A 16,360-nucleotide genomic window follows, 5' to 3' on the forward strand; every position below is an offset into this window, starting at 1 on the left:
TTTTTATATATTAATTTATCTTCTTTCTATTGTTATATCTAAATAATTAATACTATTCTGTCTTTATGTTTCAACATCAAATTTGATATTTTTTATGTGGTTAGCTGGTTCTAATATTAAATTCTCGTTTGTTTTTCTTTTTTTAAATATTATAAAACAGTCATCCACATAACTGATGTAAAATTCAATATCTTGTATATTACTAATTTGTTCATCTATCTGTATCATGAATATTTCTGCCAGCCTTTGACCTATGCAAATTCTTATAGGTATTCCATCCGTTTGGGGATAGAATTTATCATCAAACTGGAAATAATTGTTTTCAATAATTAATAAGCATAATTTAATTAACTATTGTAGTGCATCTATTTTTGATAACGAATTTTTAATGTCTTCTTTAGTAATGCTCGGATACATAAATTTTTATACTCAGCGATACTAAGAAGATGCAAAATACAGGCCGTAAGATTAGCAACATTAAGTTTAAGTTTACCTGTGAGTATCAGCTGAAGTTTACAAAAACATGATGCGAAAAACATAAATAACCTAATCGTCAATTGTAATAGTCATTACAAAAAGTTTAAACTGAAGAAATTATTAAGAAAAGAAAGAGAAAATAGGAAAAATGAAAGCACCCGTAAGTTTTTCGTAAATAAATATAATAAATTAGTTAAGAAAATAGGATACCCAACGTTTAAAGAAAAAAAATATTGGAGAATAGTACACTAGTATTAATTAATAGTGGATAACCATTTAAGTTGTTTTCGTGGGTGCTTAGTTTAAATATTTAGTCTGTTTTTGGCAAAATTTGATTCGTTGTCAAACGAGCATTTTATATTCGGCTGTGAACAGTGCAGTATCTTAGTGGTAACATTTTTAGAGGCAGAGAAAAAATTATGTAAAAAGATCTAAGATTCCACATTATCAATTGGTGTCTACTTGACCAATGAAATTGTGCCATTTCGTGCCGTTCGAGTATGGCGATAAACGTGAGAATGGTATACTAAAAATCCAAACTCTTTATATAGTTTTCGTTTTAACATTTATTATATTATAGTATTTGATTTATATAACTACGAAGGATGTCTTTCTTAAAAGTTTATCACACAGGGTCCTAAAAAAAATTGTTTAATAAAGCTTGCAAAATATAAGTAGATCGTGTTTTTTCCTAATGTACATTAAGAACGTTGAGTACATTATCAAAGAATAAAATATTTAAGGATAAAAATCTTTAAGGCAGCATTTGTTCAATTATTCACGATGAAAACTTATTATTATTCAATTCTAATAAATCTGGTTTCTGGTTATATAATCATTAATAAACTATTACTTAAATGAACTCTGAAAATCCACTCTCCTGGATCTATCCGATGGAAAACGAAACAATCTTATACCTTTGGCTGTCGAATTTGTACAGTTCGGTGCCGAATAAGAAAACGTTTTTTACATGAAATCCAACTAATTGAGATCGAAAAAAACAATCAGTTTCGTTCTAGAAACACCGTACAAAAAAGAGGATCCAACATGGCGATTGCCTCAATCCAGTGATGGGCAAACTACGGCCCGCGGGCCAGATGCGGCCCCCTGAAATGTTCTATCCGGCCCGCGCGACATTATTCCTAATCTGACGAGTAAAAAAGAATACAGACTGTGGTGGTTGATGCACCACTTAACTTGAGTGTTCGTTGATTATATAAAATAACCGAAGCTTTATATCTCACCACGAAAGTTTATTTACAATCATGTACAAAATTTTGTTTTACACTTATTGAGTAAATGCTCGATCGGTTACAAGCATGCTTCGGTACATAACATCCACTCGTCGTGCGTAGCGTAGCCGAAAGAGAGAAAAAAAAATATGGCGGACGGCCTGCACATGTTTTTATAGCGCCATCTGGATTTTCAGATGCAGCGCTAGGTTACAATTATATTGGCCCGCCTAAAGTTTTCTTCTTTTCCTTTGGCCCGCTCTTTAAAAAGTTTGCCCATCACTGCCTCAATCCATCACACCGTACGTTTCTATATTCAACGGTTGACTCAACGTTGAAATCTTTCGTTTTTAAATAGCTAACATTTCATTGTAATTAAGTATATTCATCGTCGATGATAATTCTATAAATGTACAAAATTTCGGTTCATCATCATTCAAGTGTGATAAAAGAAACTAACTGAAGACAAGAGCCGGTAGCGCAATGGTAGCGCGTCTGACTCCAGATCAGAAGGTTGCGTGTTCGAATCACGTCCGGCTCACTCACTACTTTTATTTTTATATATAATTATACTTTATAGTACAGCTCAGCTACACGTGTAATGTTAAATACAACCATCAAATTTTCTTACATAGAAGTGTGGCAATGTGTAAACAATAATTTGAAAATACACAGGAGACAAATAAAATTTGTAGCAATGACCCATAAGAAACGAATATACCAATAGAGTTTGACCATTTTGAAATATTAATTAAAGAATACGATTAGCTGAAAACTAACACATTTTGCACTTCGTTAACTTCAAACTGCAAAACCCTTGCCTGGGCCACAACCTCTTTTCGGGGAATGTTCAACCTGAAATAGGTACGTGATCCCATAAAATAATAATGAAAGTAAGATTACAATTCTATTTTTCATCTGAATTCTCTGCTATTTTCAAATGGCAGTGAATTACCTTGAAAGATAAATATTTATATGCCCCAAGTAAATTTTGATAATTAGTACTTCTATATGGTATAATTGTTTCCATAAACAAATTATTTTCGAATGTCATTCGAAATGTCTTATGTGCTAATCGTAAAATCTATCAAACGGCTATTTTTTAAACCTTATAATATAATGCAGCTGGGTTGATAATAATAATAAGCGCAGAGCCCCAAACGGTTAGGAGTTGAAAGTTGAAATTTGATACACAATTAGAGTACGTCATGAGAATGCATACTAAAAAGGAATTTTGGAAATTTTCCCCGAGGGGGAAAAGGAGAGGATTATTGATTATCCTGAAGAACTCGGCTTCTACTGTTCTATTTTATATACTTTTTTTCTTGTTTGTGTTTTTGTTTTCGAGTTTTTGCGCGAAATCGCACTTATTTTAAAACTCATCTAAAAATTTTCTAATTAATTAAAATTTTTAAAATGGGTTGAATTAGGCACTCGGTGTCATAAACTCTTACATAAGATAACATTTGCAAATATAAATCAAATACTATAATATAATATAGAGTTAGAAGTACGAAACAATCTTAATCTTTGCTACTGTTATTTTTGTCTGAGCAACGCTAAGTTCATCTGCTAGTATAGTATAAATTCCAATAACCTTCAATTCATTTGCAGGACGGATCTAGGATTTTTTAAACTCCTTCGGGACGACCTTCTGAATATTCCTGGCGATTTTTCGATCCGTCCAGATTCGATCCTGGCTCCCCAGAGCAGCAGGTTTCCCCCTTGACAGTTCGGCAATCCGGCAGACAGGATTCAGGGGAATGCAGAGTGTGCGTACGCACTCCCTGAAATCTTCAAATTTCAAGTAGAGAAGAGTTTTCCATAGTACAACTACAGTGCAGAGGATATAGATATTGATATGAAGCGCCATCTAAATGAAATTCCAGCATCTGCCCCTGATTTGTTTACGGCGACTGAACACATGGGCGATCCTGCGAAAAGCAATGCGTCCATTAAGGGAACATTTAGGGGTAACTAGACTCTATTTCAGTGGCGGTAAGGTGAACAAAACCCAAAAAACTCGTGGCCAGCCGGTTGGCGAGTTTCGAACCCACGATTTTATCCACTCGCCGCTCACTGATGGACAGAATCTAAATATCCTGGAATGTTTGGTAATGCGGCACATTGTGAAAACTATTTTAAAACTTTAGTAACCCATAAATAAGAACTAATAATTAGTATTATTAAATACAGAAAGGCTGGTTGAACATTTCTTGTTTTTTGCCATCACTCCACTCAATTGTACCAAAGAGGAGAAAATGGAATACAATGCACTCATCACCTACAACAAAAAGAAAGTTATGCAGTGATAATCCATAAAACAATTATAATAAATTGTACTTACTCTTATCAAAAAGTTTCGCTTTATAAAGAAGAAATCGGCAACAGAGATTCCCATTGGCAGGCCCTTAAATCTTTTCATGAAACCAGTTATCTATACAGAAATATAAATTATTATTATGAACTTCGTATTATTTTAGTCCTACCATGGAATACTAATGAAGTGTATAAATTTTCACCTTGAATTTGAATTGTGGAGACAAATCAGCAGAACATAATTTTACAATAGAGCTGAAATCGTCGTAGATCTAAAATTTTAAGGTAATCATGAAATAATGAACACATTTTCAATATTATGCAAATTTTAAAAGGTGTTTAAGAAATATTCGTCATTCGTCATAATAAATTATTGTAAATAATTAATTAAATGTATGCTTTCAGTAAAAACACGTTACTTTTACGAAACATATGGCTCTACATGCAATTTTAAACGATTTTGCCGAAAAGCTTTGCAACTCTTCAATTTTTCTTCCGCGAATTGAGAAGGCAGTTGCCTCTCTCATTTCTCCGACTCGTAAATTTATGCAAATTCCGAAAAATGCTGATTATTGTAATTCTAATGGACAATGCAATTCGTCCATTCGCAATTAAATGCGAAAAGGCTACTTGAACACCCATCCCTAAAGTTGACAAACAAAATGTTTTACCTTATGTTTCTCAAATTACGTTGCTACTATAAAATATTAAATGTTGTGATGTGTTATTACAACGTCGGCTCTTACTGATGTTGATTGCTTTCATGCGGCTTTCCAGGCGCGTTTACTTCTTTGCCCATGTTTATATTACACCCAATTACATTTTTTTTAAATAATTAAAAACAGTTTCTACAAAAGTTATTCCATTAGCATAGTTGCGATCTAACAATATTTGTTACAAGTTTCTTATAGATTTTGGTTTTTTTATTAACGAAATACGCAAAAATGTTAATTAAATGGTTTTTAAGTGATTAATTGAAAACTATTTTTTTATGATTCAAAATATTCTTTGAAATACTTACCGATATCGTTGCATTTGATAATAACCAGGCTACAAGAATAAGACCGAAACCGAACATTAAAGAACAAATTCCAATAAATATTCGAATGTTGAATTTCATATGCCCAAATATTGTTCCATAAGTGTAGAAGCAGGTAATATAAAGGAAATGAGTATAAATTAAAGGAATCAGCCAATAAAAGGTTTCGTTGATCATTTGATAAGCTTCCCACAATTCCGTGTGTTTTTCCATAATGATTTGTAATCGAATTTTCAACAATCCCATTCGAATGTTTGTCTGTTGTAATTCTTGAGATAAATTTGCAAATCTTTTCGACCATACAAATATACATAATCCAGAAATTAATAGGAGAGAAGCAATATGTCCCACTACATACAGAAGCCATATTGTATGATTAATAGAACATGTCGTTGCTTCAAAATCGCTTCCGTTTTGTATCTTTATCTCGGTGTATAGTACTAACGTGGACGTTAAGCACATTAGTAACCACGCCGAAAATACCAAAGACAAACTTGCAACTAATGACATTTGTATACGATTTGCAATTTTGTATTCTTTTTCGTAATCAAATTTCGAGTAATGCAAATCCAATGATTTCCTTTTGACAATGCTAAACTGTAGTGCAATATACATTGCAATAAATAGAAGTGTTAACGAAGCTAGAGTCGAATGTTCCTGATATATTTTCGTTATTCGAAGGCAATAATAGTCTGGTCTTAGAATCTGAAGAAAAAATTCGAGCGCTTTCAGCCAGAGATATACTTCGAGGAAATTTGCATAAAATTTAAAACACGTGGACAGAAAATATTTCCTTTTCGTTTTGTTTTTCTGCTCGAGACATTCGCAGGAATTTAGTAAATCTATTCCAAATACTTTTACAGAAGAGAAAATAGGATCGTATAAATATAGTGGACAATACTTCATTTTATTTTCTTACTACTGACAATATAATTGCTATCAAAAAATTATAATTTTTTTCTATACATTAAACAGTTTTAGTGGAAGTTTATAAGTTACTCAAAATATTTTTGAAATAAAATTAATTTTCGTTTACCTTTCGAGGATTTTAAAATTTCTGCTTTATTTGTTATTTTTATTCTTAAAACGTGAATCTAGCAGCAAAAGCACTAATTATGGTACTCAAGCCAGTATCAGGACATGATAAAATCAGAAGCTGAACAGATTTTACGCGATTTTCTACAATTAGAAAATGTAATTATACATGTACATCAATCAGGAAAAGTATGTGTATCTTGTTATGTAAAGGAATATTCACTCAACTAATTGATAGACTGCATTGTTTACTCTTAGATGAAGCAGACTTATCTATCTTACGTAAACGAGCAAACATTTAACACAATTTATTGTTAGAAATATAATTACTAAGTCACGATGAAGCGCATACTAAAAATAATCATACGACGAAAATAAAGTTTTATTACTGTCGATTGTACGAACTCCGATATAATGAACTTCGGAAACACTGGACCAATTTTGCTCGTTGAGAAATATTTGTTGGAAAAGTAATACAGTAGAGCCTCGATTATCCGACTCAATTGGGGACTGGGGTTGGTCGGATAATTGAAAAGTCGGATAACCGAAAAGTATGAAAAAATCCGTTATTAGTGTAGTATATTATTATATCCCATGTAATTAGTATATTAGTATATCGCTATTAACCTACTTCGCGTTGAATTTTCATCGATGTTAAGCCTAATAAAAATTTTTTTAAATAATAATCGTCGCTATTCTATCGTTAAAAATTAGAAAATTAAGCCTCGTTTAAATACTGGCTCCCTTTCATGGTCGAATGAGTGTTGCCAGCTAAAACACGTAAAAATAATATTAAAGTAGCCAAGACATAGCCAAATATTGTAGCGCCACGTCACTAGCGGACATTTGAAATTTGCCGACTAGGACGGTCGGTTAACTGAGGTGTCGGTTAATAAGGGGTCGGATAATCGAGGCTCTACTGTATATTATCAGATTGTCACTGTTGTAGCTTAACTTCTGTTATTGAGCCGCAATTTGGTCCAATGTTTCTGAAATTCGCTCAATCCGAGTTCGTACAATCGAGAATAATGATTTATTTTCATAATGTGAGTACTTAATGCTGTCACATTCTTCGTATCATTTTAATGATTATATTACAGACAATAAATGTTAATATCTTAGGACAAATTTGCTTTTCTGAAGAGTACACACTATTAATATAGAATGCACTTTCTTAATTAATGGAGTACCTTTATATAACAGAATAGATCTACTTTCTCGACTGTCGTGTACGTAACACGACGTTTACTTTTCTAAGTACTATATAGAAAATTGCGTGTAATTTATTAAAGCTTCTTTTATTATTTTGTATTGATACGTGCTTTGGTGCTTTCAGTAATACAGTGGATTTTTATTTTAAAGTTAAACAAAAATTTTGGACAGAGGAGAACTTTGAATGTTTTCAAGAAATAATTATAAATTTTAAGTGTTGTTATTTAAATGATAATTCGAGTAGCAACAACACTTGAAACGTCTTGAATAATACTATTAATGTCTAAAAACCTTCGAAAAGCATTAATTATTCTTCGCAATAAAATACAGATAACACAGATTGACGTTTCTATAAGAAGTATGAAGTCACATGTATGAGTAAAATATGTGACTTCATGATTCGAATGTAAAAGATTTAAACTAGTGTTTCCCAACCTTTTCTGTGCTATGCCCCACCTAAGCCATTCTAAAATTATTATGCCCCCCTAACATATACAGCGGCTATACGGTTAACTTAAACTCTGGACGAGTCCATTTACGAATTGCCCCCTTAACAATCCAATTGCAGGAATGTGGGACGTAGGCCTAACGTTGGGAAACACTGATTTAAACTTTTCATTCGCCAAGACAATTTGGGTATTCCAAAAACACTACTTGCAAGAACAAGGAGAAAGAAGAAGAAGAAGAAGAATGAAACTATAAAATTGAACGTTATGATGATGGAATGACCGTAAAAGGCTACGGAGGCTTCACAATGACGATTTTAGACTCTGATACCATAAACATTATCTTTTCTAAAAAACATTGTACACGACTACAAAAATGAACAGTCTGCAACTCTAAATTACGAAATAAAAATTATATATATACTAGCTGCAAGGACCCGCTTCGCTGGGTTTTTATTTGTGGGCAAAAAGTAACGATAGTGAAGATTAAGATAATTACATTATAGTCAATCTTACCCGTTTTCACAGAATGCAAGAATTAGATCTCTCGTTTCCAGACGTTTCCAGAGAATTTGTACATGAGCATAAAAATATGTTCGATTTCCCGCAAAAGCGCAAAAACAGTAAAATTTACCCTCCGAATGAGGGGGTCGCCACCCCCCAACGGGTAGCCCTCCCCCGTACGAACAATAAATGTCTAATGAACCACCCCCCTACGATCGACCCTTCGCGAGATATAACCCTCTGAAAATTGTTCTAAGGGTCACGTGACCGCATGTTAGCCACAATTTACCCTGCTAATGAGCGGATCGGCGACCCCCCCCCCGAATTGAAGACCCCTCCGTGCGAACGAAAAAGTCAAATGAACCATACTCCTGCCCGCGACCCTTTACGAGATACAGCCCTGTAAAGAATCGCCTACGTCATTTCTGGCAATCGGGATCGACGAGTCGCGTCGTTCTTTCTACTAAGCTTTTCGACCGCTAAGCCTATCGACCTATTCTAACGTTACTGCAGTCTAATTCGTAGTTAGGTCCTTTTCGCATGACCCCGCGCTCCTTCTCGACCTCGGGAGGGTGTAGGGCCCGTCATTCGCCGACACACTGGGTATCGCTCGCCCGGTCGGCTACAGTACTAAGCACCGCTAAGCCTATCGACCTATTCTAATGTACTACAGTCTAATTATTGCCGAGTTAGGTCCTTTTCCCACGACCCCGCGCTCATCCTTGACCTCAGACCTAGGGCCCCTCATTCGCCGACACGCTCGGTTTTGATCGCGGTCGGCTAGTACTACGCGCCGCTTTCGCGGCTTGTCCAAAACACCTGACCTACCTCTCCGGAAGTGACTGTCACTACTTAGGCTAATAGAAAACCGTTTTGAAACCAGATTGTACACTCACCTTCAACAGCGTCTCCTCCTGCGTCTCCCGCCACGTCCTTTCGCTATCTGGCGACGCCTAGCCTATTCCCGATGTTGCGTAGGTGAGGACGGGGTGAGGCCGCTGGTCCCCGCCTCGGCTAGGTCCTGGGGGTCGATGACGAAGATTTTGGCGCCCGATGTTGTCTGAAAAATCACATAATCCAGGTTTCACATCCGCAAATAGGTATCCTTTGGTCACGCGCAATATACACAAGCTGCACTACTCACTGGGCGGTCGTCATCCCCCTGCCGTTCCNCGATCACGCTTATAGTATGCATCGTCTGGTTTTTCAGGTTTAACGCCGAATACTGCGTCATATAAATTTTCTTTAATTAATAGCATCTCCATTCGAAACTTCCATATTAAATAATTTTTATCATTTAATTTTTCAATACTATTATTATCTTCTTTTGAAACTGCCATTTGTGACGGTTTACTTTTGCCAAGAGAAAAAAATAATTCCAAGATGGCGGTATAACGTCAGAACGACGATAGTCGAAACGCCTTTTTCGATAATTACTAACTTGTATTTTGCTTATGACTTATTAAAGGACGTCATAGCTTATTGAGACATGCATTTTACGGTAAGATTTACCCTCCGAATGAGGGGGTCGCCACCTCCCCAACGGGTAGCCCTCCCCCGTACGAACAATAAATGTCTAATAAACCACCCCCCTACGCGCGACCCTTTGCGAGATATAGCCCTCCGAAAATTGTTGTACGGGTCACGTGACCGCATGTTAGCCACAATTTACCCTGCGAATGAGCGGATCGGCGACCCCCCCGAATTGAAGACCCCCTCCGTGCGAACGAAAAAGTCAAGGGAACCATACCCCTGCGCGCGACCCTTTACGAGATATAGCCCTGTAAAGAATCCCCTACGTCATTTCCGGCGATCGGGATCGACGAGTCGCGTCGTTCTTTCTACTAAGCTTTTCGACCGCTAAGCCTATCGACTTATTCTAACGTTACTGCAGTCTAATTCGGAGTTAGGTCCTTTTCGCATGACCCCGCGCTCCTTCTCGACCTCGGGAGGGTGTAGGGCCCGTCATTCGCCGACACACTGGGTATCGCTCGCCCGGTCGGCTACAGTACTAAGCACCGCTAAGCCTATCGACCTATTCTAATGTACTACAGTCTAATTATTGCCGAGTTAGGTCCTTTTCGCACGACCCCGCGCTCATCCTTGACCTCGGACCTAGGGCCCCTCATTCACCGACACGCTCGGTTTTGATCGCGGTCGGCTAGTACTACGCGCCGCTTTCGCGGCTTGTCCAAAACACCTGACCTACCTCTTCGGAAGTGACTGTCACTAGTTAGGCTAATAGAAAACCGTTTTGAAACCAGATTGTACACTCACCTTCAACAGCGTCTCCTCCTGCATCTCCCGCCACGTCCTTTCGCTATCTGGCGACGCCTAGCCTATTCCCGATGTTGCGTGGGTGAGGACGGGGTGAGGCCGCTGGTCCCCGCCTCGGCTAGGTCCTGGGGGTCGATGACGAAGATGTTGGCGCCCGATGTTGTCTGAAAAATCACATAATCCAGGTTTCACATCCGCAAATAGGTATCCTTTGGTCACGCGCAATATACACAAGCTGCACTACTCACTGGGCGGTCGTCATCCCCCTGCCGTTCCTCTTCGTCGCCCTCGTGCACGGGAACATCGAAATAGGGCTCGTCCGGCGGCAGATGTTGATCCACGGGCACACCGATCGTCCGGAGTTGGAGACCCTGACGACCGGGGCCCGGGTAGACGGCCACGATGTCCCCGATGAACTGCCGGAATTTTGCCGATGTTGTTGGCAACTGGGACAGGACCCGCGTCCTGTACACGTACGTACAGTTGTAGCTCTGCAGGCTCCTGTCCGTGCGGAGCGACTTGATGGACTTCTTCAGCCAGCGATTTCTGCACTCGATGTTCTGAGTGTGGGCCTCGGGATCATCGGCGTCGACGAATCTGCTCGGAAAATAAAAGAAAAATGTCACTTTTCAATAACGCTTGTTCATTTCTTTCACATAACACATTGCAGTTTTATCTTCCTTACCTCCCGGGGCCCCGCTGGCTGTGATTAACGGTCTTATGTTCAGAGAAGCCCATCGTCGTACAACCGCGATATTGGGCCGCGCTGTCGGAAACAATGATGGAACCGCGGGCGATGTATCTGAGCATGTGGCTCCAGAGAACCCGTCGGCTCTTGTTGTCCACCTGAAAGAATACGAGAAACTATAACAAAACTTCCACAAAAACTAAAAAATAAAAGGAAATAATAATGCTTGGCTACTACTTACATGCCAGTACATCACCTCTTTTGTTTCCCGACAATAGGCACCGAAGATGGTGATTTGGGTGCCTTTAGTTACGCGGCCGCGGTTGTATTTTCGCCTCCGGGTGAAGGTCTCGTCGATCTGAAAATAAAACATACGAATATAGAGACAGACATTTCGGCAAAGTCAGAAACGTGGGTCGATGGTCACCTCGACGGTCATGCCTTCACCCCCGAGCTGGATGTTTTGCTGGTGGGAGACGAAAACCTCCGCAACTTCACGGCAGTAATTGTACCAATCTACCGCTGTTTTGGGGGCCACGCCGCATTCCTCCGCGGCGACGGTGACCGGCTCCTGCTTGACCCACGAATAGACCAGCATCAGCACCTGTAAAATAGAAAACCAACAAAACACATATCATCTCAAGCCATACGATCAAACTACAGAAATGCATAGCGTAACGTGACCCAGAGAAAAAGAAACCGCCGATTCTGCGATCACGTTTCGCGAGCGACTTCAAATGTCATACCTCTTGGGCTGTCAGCTGTGTCCTTTCGAAAAAGGTGTTGTGGGTGCAAGACAGGGAACCAGTGCACATGGCCCTGAAGACGGTGCCGCCAGTCCGCCTCCTCATCTTCTTTTTCTGCTGTACTTTTTCACAGCGGTAGACGAATCCGAACCTGTCAGATGGAGCCGGTTCCTTCCGCATAGTGCCTAAAGATTACGACAAAAATATCGAAAAACTAGTAAATTGGAATATTGGCAGTTAACATATTACTGTTACTACTACTATTAACTCGCGTGGTCAAATATCGAAACAGGATAGCGGTTACTGTTATCCATGGTTTCAAAATGGCCGTACTTCCGACGGTTCGTGGTCCAGACGGATAAAAATGTAGCTAATGTAACGAAAACGAAACGAACCTAACCGAAGCGACGCCATTTTCGAACCATTAGTAGCATTAACCCAGATAGCTGCAGATAGCACTCGTGTAAACGCGGGAATCGAGAAAAGGCTTACCTCCGCACTTAGGACATGGCGGAAAGAAACCGGTTAGGTCTGGATGAGGCACGAGCCCCACAAGATGGCAAAACGTCTGTGCAGCCTCTTCGGTGGGGAGATAGCGAAGAAAACTGTAAGATGTTATATTATTGAATATTGTGGCGGGATCCATAACGGGAGACGCCGAAATATCGCATGTATAAGGCATGATTGGTATTACATATACTGGATTCGAGGATATGAAGGCGACTAAGGCTTATATAACCGCGGGAAACGGTCACGTGACCCGCGGTCGGCACCCATTGGCTTGCAGAGCCTCGGGGGACGGTCCGAGTGTCACGTGACCCGCGTCCCATTGGCCCGCGGAGCGCTGCATCTGTATGGCTGAGGAACGACCACGTGATTTGGCTGTCATGCGCAGTGCTGTCCTTCGGCTCGTTTGTCTCAAATATGAGTTCCGAAATGTTTCTGGTAAGCGGACGTGCTGGACTAGTGGATAAAGGCTTGGACTACAGTCAACATAGACCCGGGTTCGCGGCCCGGCCAAGGTAAGACTAATAAATAATAATGTATAGTTATATTTACAGGCAATAGATGGCGACTACGGATGACTTCAGGCGGGTGACGTGGACTGCGGGCCGGCGCGGAAGGGACAGACGGCAAGGGCGAAGGGGAAGCGCGAGGAGAGAGAGACCTAAGCAAGGTGTTCGCGAGGAGCGCGTTAAAATTTTTTTTCGCGCGGTAGACCGCTTTTGACCACCATGTCACGTGACCGGATATGACGTAGCCGAAACTTCAGGGGCTTATATCTCGCGAAGGGTCGCGCGTACGGGGGTGGTTCATTAGACATTTATTGTTCGTACGGGGGAGGGCTACCCGTTGGGGGGGGGTGGCTACCCCCTCATTCGGAGGGTAAATCTTACCCATTTTACATCCTTATCAGCGATGTCAGTCTCATAATCAATGTTAGGGTTAAGGTCTTTTATCATTAACTTTTGACGATAAGCCAATGATAATTCGTCCGTTCACAGCGCAGGATAGGATGACAAATTATAAATACCACCAAGCAATGTCTTCAATACTTTATTAAAGTTATTATTAAGGACAAAGCAGTTTACTGCACACAACAAGTAAGAAAACGAAACCGAAACTAACTAAAAAACGGGGATATCAATCTTTAAAAAACGGGACGAGATCTCGCACTCTTCTCGCGAGCACTATCGTTGAGGAGTTGTTGATAAACACGGACGTCGAAATAATTAATTACAAATTTGTTACCTAAATTTACAAATATAGTAGACAAAATGCCTTATTTTAAGGATCCGAATTTAATAAATATTAATACAACGTCCGATTTAAATTATAAAAGGTTTGGAGTACTAAACAATCGAAGAAATAAACAATCGTCACCCGATTTTTATCGCGAAACAATCTTCTTCGATTCATTCTTAGAGACCGGAGACGAAAATGGCCGACCAAGAACTTATAGATCTTTCCGAAGTGACTCGTCCCATCTGTCTGGACGTTTACATCGATCCGGTGTCCACCAGTTGCGGACACGCTTTCTGCAAATCTTGCATCGATAGGACCGAGGAATCGTCGGTGTCCACTTTGTAGATCTCCGACGATTCCTCGTTTCCACGGTCCTATCGATGCAAGATTTGCAGAAAGCGTGTCCGCAACTGGATTCGGCATTAAACGGCGAGGAGATAAAATAGAAAAAATCGAGAGTATCGCGTCGACCCATTACGCCGTCTGTGACTACTGCGGAAAAGTGATCCTTTTATCGCGATTACGTCATCACGCGGACAAATGCCAAAGGACTATCAATAACGGAAAAAGAAAAGATCGACTCTTAAGAAAATCGTTAAATGCGGGCGATGCGGGAAGTGTTAATTTAAGATTATAAGCATTTAATTTGAATTTTAAAGTAATTGAATAATTTATTATTCTACTTGTTCTGCTTTTTCCGGAGTTTATCTTGAAAAATAAATCGTCATTGTCGAATATTAACTTAAACTGTGGTCCGCGGACTCTTTAAAGTGCGGTAAGAGTTGATGACGCTATCTACAAAGTTCCGTTCAAAAGAAGGAAATCTTCCGCCAGAAGAATAAGTTGTCGGGAATTCGTCACCAGGTCTATAAACACGAGGTCGGACACCAATGTTTCTTACGGAGTCGCCATTTTGGTTCGTTAGTTCCTCGGCCACGGCATAGATTTCGAGTTCCGTACTGTACATTACTTGCAGTACATTGAGTGCTCCTTCGAGTTCGAGCCTCGGAATTCCTCACGTAATTCCAAATAGAGTATTTTTTCATTCACAGGCTATTCTGACATTTATTTCGAGGCTTTAAGTGGTTGTGGGAGTAATCGATACAAATTCCATTATATATCGCTATAGTTTTGCTTACTTTTAGTATCGTTAAATACGATAATGACCTTTATCCTTTTCCCGTTACCAGAGAGGACGAACATCGATCTTCGTTTTCTTTACGAAGTAATTCTAACGGCGAAAGTTTTCTCTTTGCTAGAGTAAGCGCGGTAGTCGAAGCAAAAGAACGTAATGGGTCAAGTAGACATCCCGTCGGTGAGACCCGAACTCGCGTCCATCTCGGTCACTGGCGAGAAATATAAAAGTTATTCGTCGCGGGTGGACTGTACTTACTTCAATATAACTACAGTCTACCCCTATAACACTGTTGAATATTCCGTTTTATATGAATTCCATGTTGTACGAGTCACTTAGATTTTACAAATACGTGTGCTGGGCTGTGAACGGCTCACGTATTTGTAAAATCTAAGTGGAGATTTATGAGAATAGTAATGAATATTATCGAACGTAAGAGCGAACGAGAAAATATGTAACGAATATTTCGAATCTGCTCCAAAGATGTAATTGATGTAGATACAAATAAAAAATCATTAGTATCACTGTGTAATTACAACAATGTTCCCTAGTTTATACCGCTAAAAGCACGAAAAAGATACAAAACTGCGAGGATTTTTTAATTGAAATCAGGACATCCATTTAAAAAAATGCCACAACATTAAAAAAATAATAAGTCGTTTTTTAACGTACACTTTAAAAATGCTCTTTCGAATAAAAGTGCAAACAACACGCATATTATTTAAAATTGTCAAATAATGTTAATTACAATTTTTTCAAAATATTATTTGTTTTTTTAATAATTATTGTAACGATATAACAATTTACTGTAGATAATTTATGCGTTTTTCAAGTTTACAAAAGAAAATCGAATTTTCATATTTGTTCGAATCTTTATTGTTTATATTTCTACACGAATAAAACTTATATAAAAGGTTTTAAATTAAACGAATTTCCATTTAAATAAGCGCTAGATTATTTCCATTTTCTCTACTAAGCGCAACAATTTCCTTTAATAAGCTAACTATTTATTTATATATAATCTGGATTAAGCGTACAGTACAAGTAGCTACATAGAATATCGAATATACATACAGTATATGGCGTATAACAAAAGCTAAACAAAACTCGATTGTAACAGTTTAAAAAGACCTCCCAGATCGCGAGTGTATCGTTGCCCTAATTAAGAAAACAAAGTGGCAACGCGTCTCGAACAGATGGTAACTATTTTTGAAATTCGTTGTGTGTCAGCCAATCTTTATTAAATTTACAAGTTCGCTTTTTCTTTTTTGGGTTTTACTCGAGTATATTAAATAATTAAAATAGAAATTGTGAACTTGTAATCTGAAACTCACATTGGCGTTACAATACGTTTGTTCCAACACAAGTCCCTGACTGGTTTGAATTAAAGTACATTTTTGCCACTCAGCCCAGAGGCAAGTTTGGGTGGGGAGTGTGAAGTTAGTCTTTAGCCGTTAAAATAAAATGCAAATATTTTTATAAATTTGTTTCGTTATAACTTCAC

At 38.7% G+C, this 16,360-nt stretch overlaps 1 protein-coding gene and 1 non-coding gene across 2 annotated transcripts; one reads left to right on the forward strand and one right to left on the reverse strand.

Annotated features, from left to right (window-relative positions):
- Positions 1-2,178: 2,178 nt before the first annotated feature.
- On the forward strand, positions 2,179-2,250 carry Trnaw-cca. The gene has a single exon. It is a non-coding gene; the product is annotated as a tRNA-Trp (tRNA).
- Positions 2,251-9,886: 7,636 nt separating this feature from the next.
- On the reverse strand, positions 9,887-12,747 carry LOC111614006. The gene is made up of 7 exons (XM_023355385.1): positions 12,468-12,747; positions 11,976-12,160; positions 11,657-11,833; positions 11,471-11,587; positions 11,227-11,387; positions 10,790-11,138; positions 9,887-10,705 (listed from the first exon to the last, which is right to left on the reverse strand). The coding sequence occupies exons 1-7, from the start codon at positions 12,655-12,657 to the stop codon at positions 10,604-10,606; spliced, it is 1,281 nt and encodes a 426-aa protein (XP_023211153.1). The 5' UTR covers positions 12,658-12,747; the 3' UTR covers positions 9,887-10,603.
- Positions 12,748-16,360: the final 3,613 nt, after the last annotated feature.

This window comes from Centruroides sculpturatus, unplaced genomic scaffold (assembly GCF_000671375.1).
Source record: "Centruroides sculpturatus isolate CEXI.00-Female unplaced genomic scaffold, Cexi_2.0 scaffold1923, whole genome shotgun sequence".
Taxonomy (NCBI): domain Eukaryota; kingdom Metazoa; phylum Arthropoda; class Arachnida; order Scorpiones; family Buthidae; genus Centruroides; species Centruroides sculpturatus.

Bases quoted from the DNA above. Each gene is read 5' to 3' on its own strand.
- LOC111614006 (XM_023355385.1), bottom strand. From the start codon at position 12,657: ATGCCTTATACATGCGATATTTCGGCGTCTCCCGTTATGGATCCCGCC. The intron at 11,388-11,470 runs GTAAGTAGTAGC...GTATTCTTTCAG, and splicing joins AAGAGGTGATGTACTGGCAT to GTGGACAACAAGAGCCGACG. The intron at 10,706-10,789 runs GTGAGTAGTGCA...GTGATTTTTCAG, and splicing joins AGGGGGATGACGACCGCCCA to ACAACATCGGGCGCCAACAT.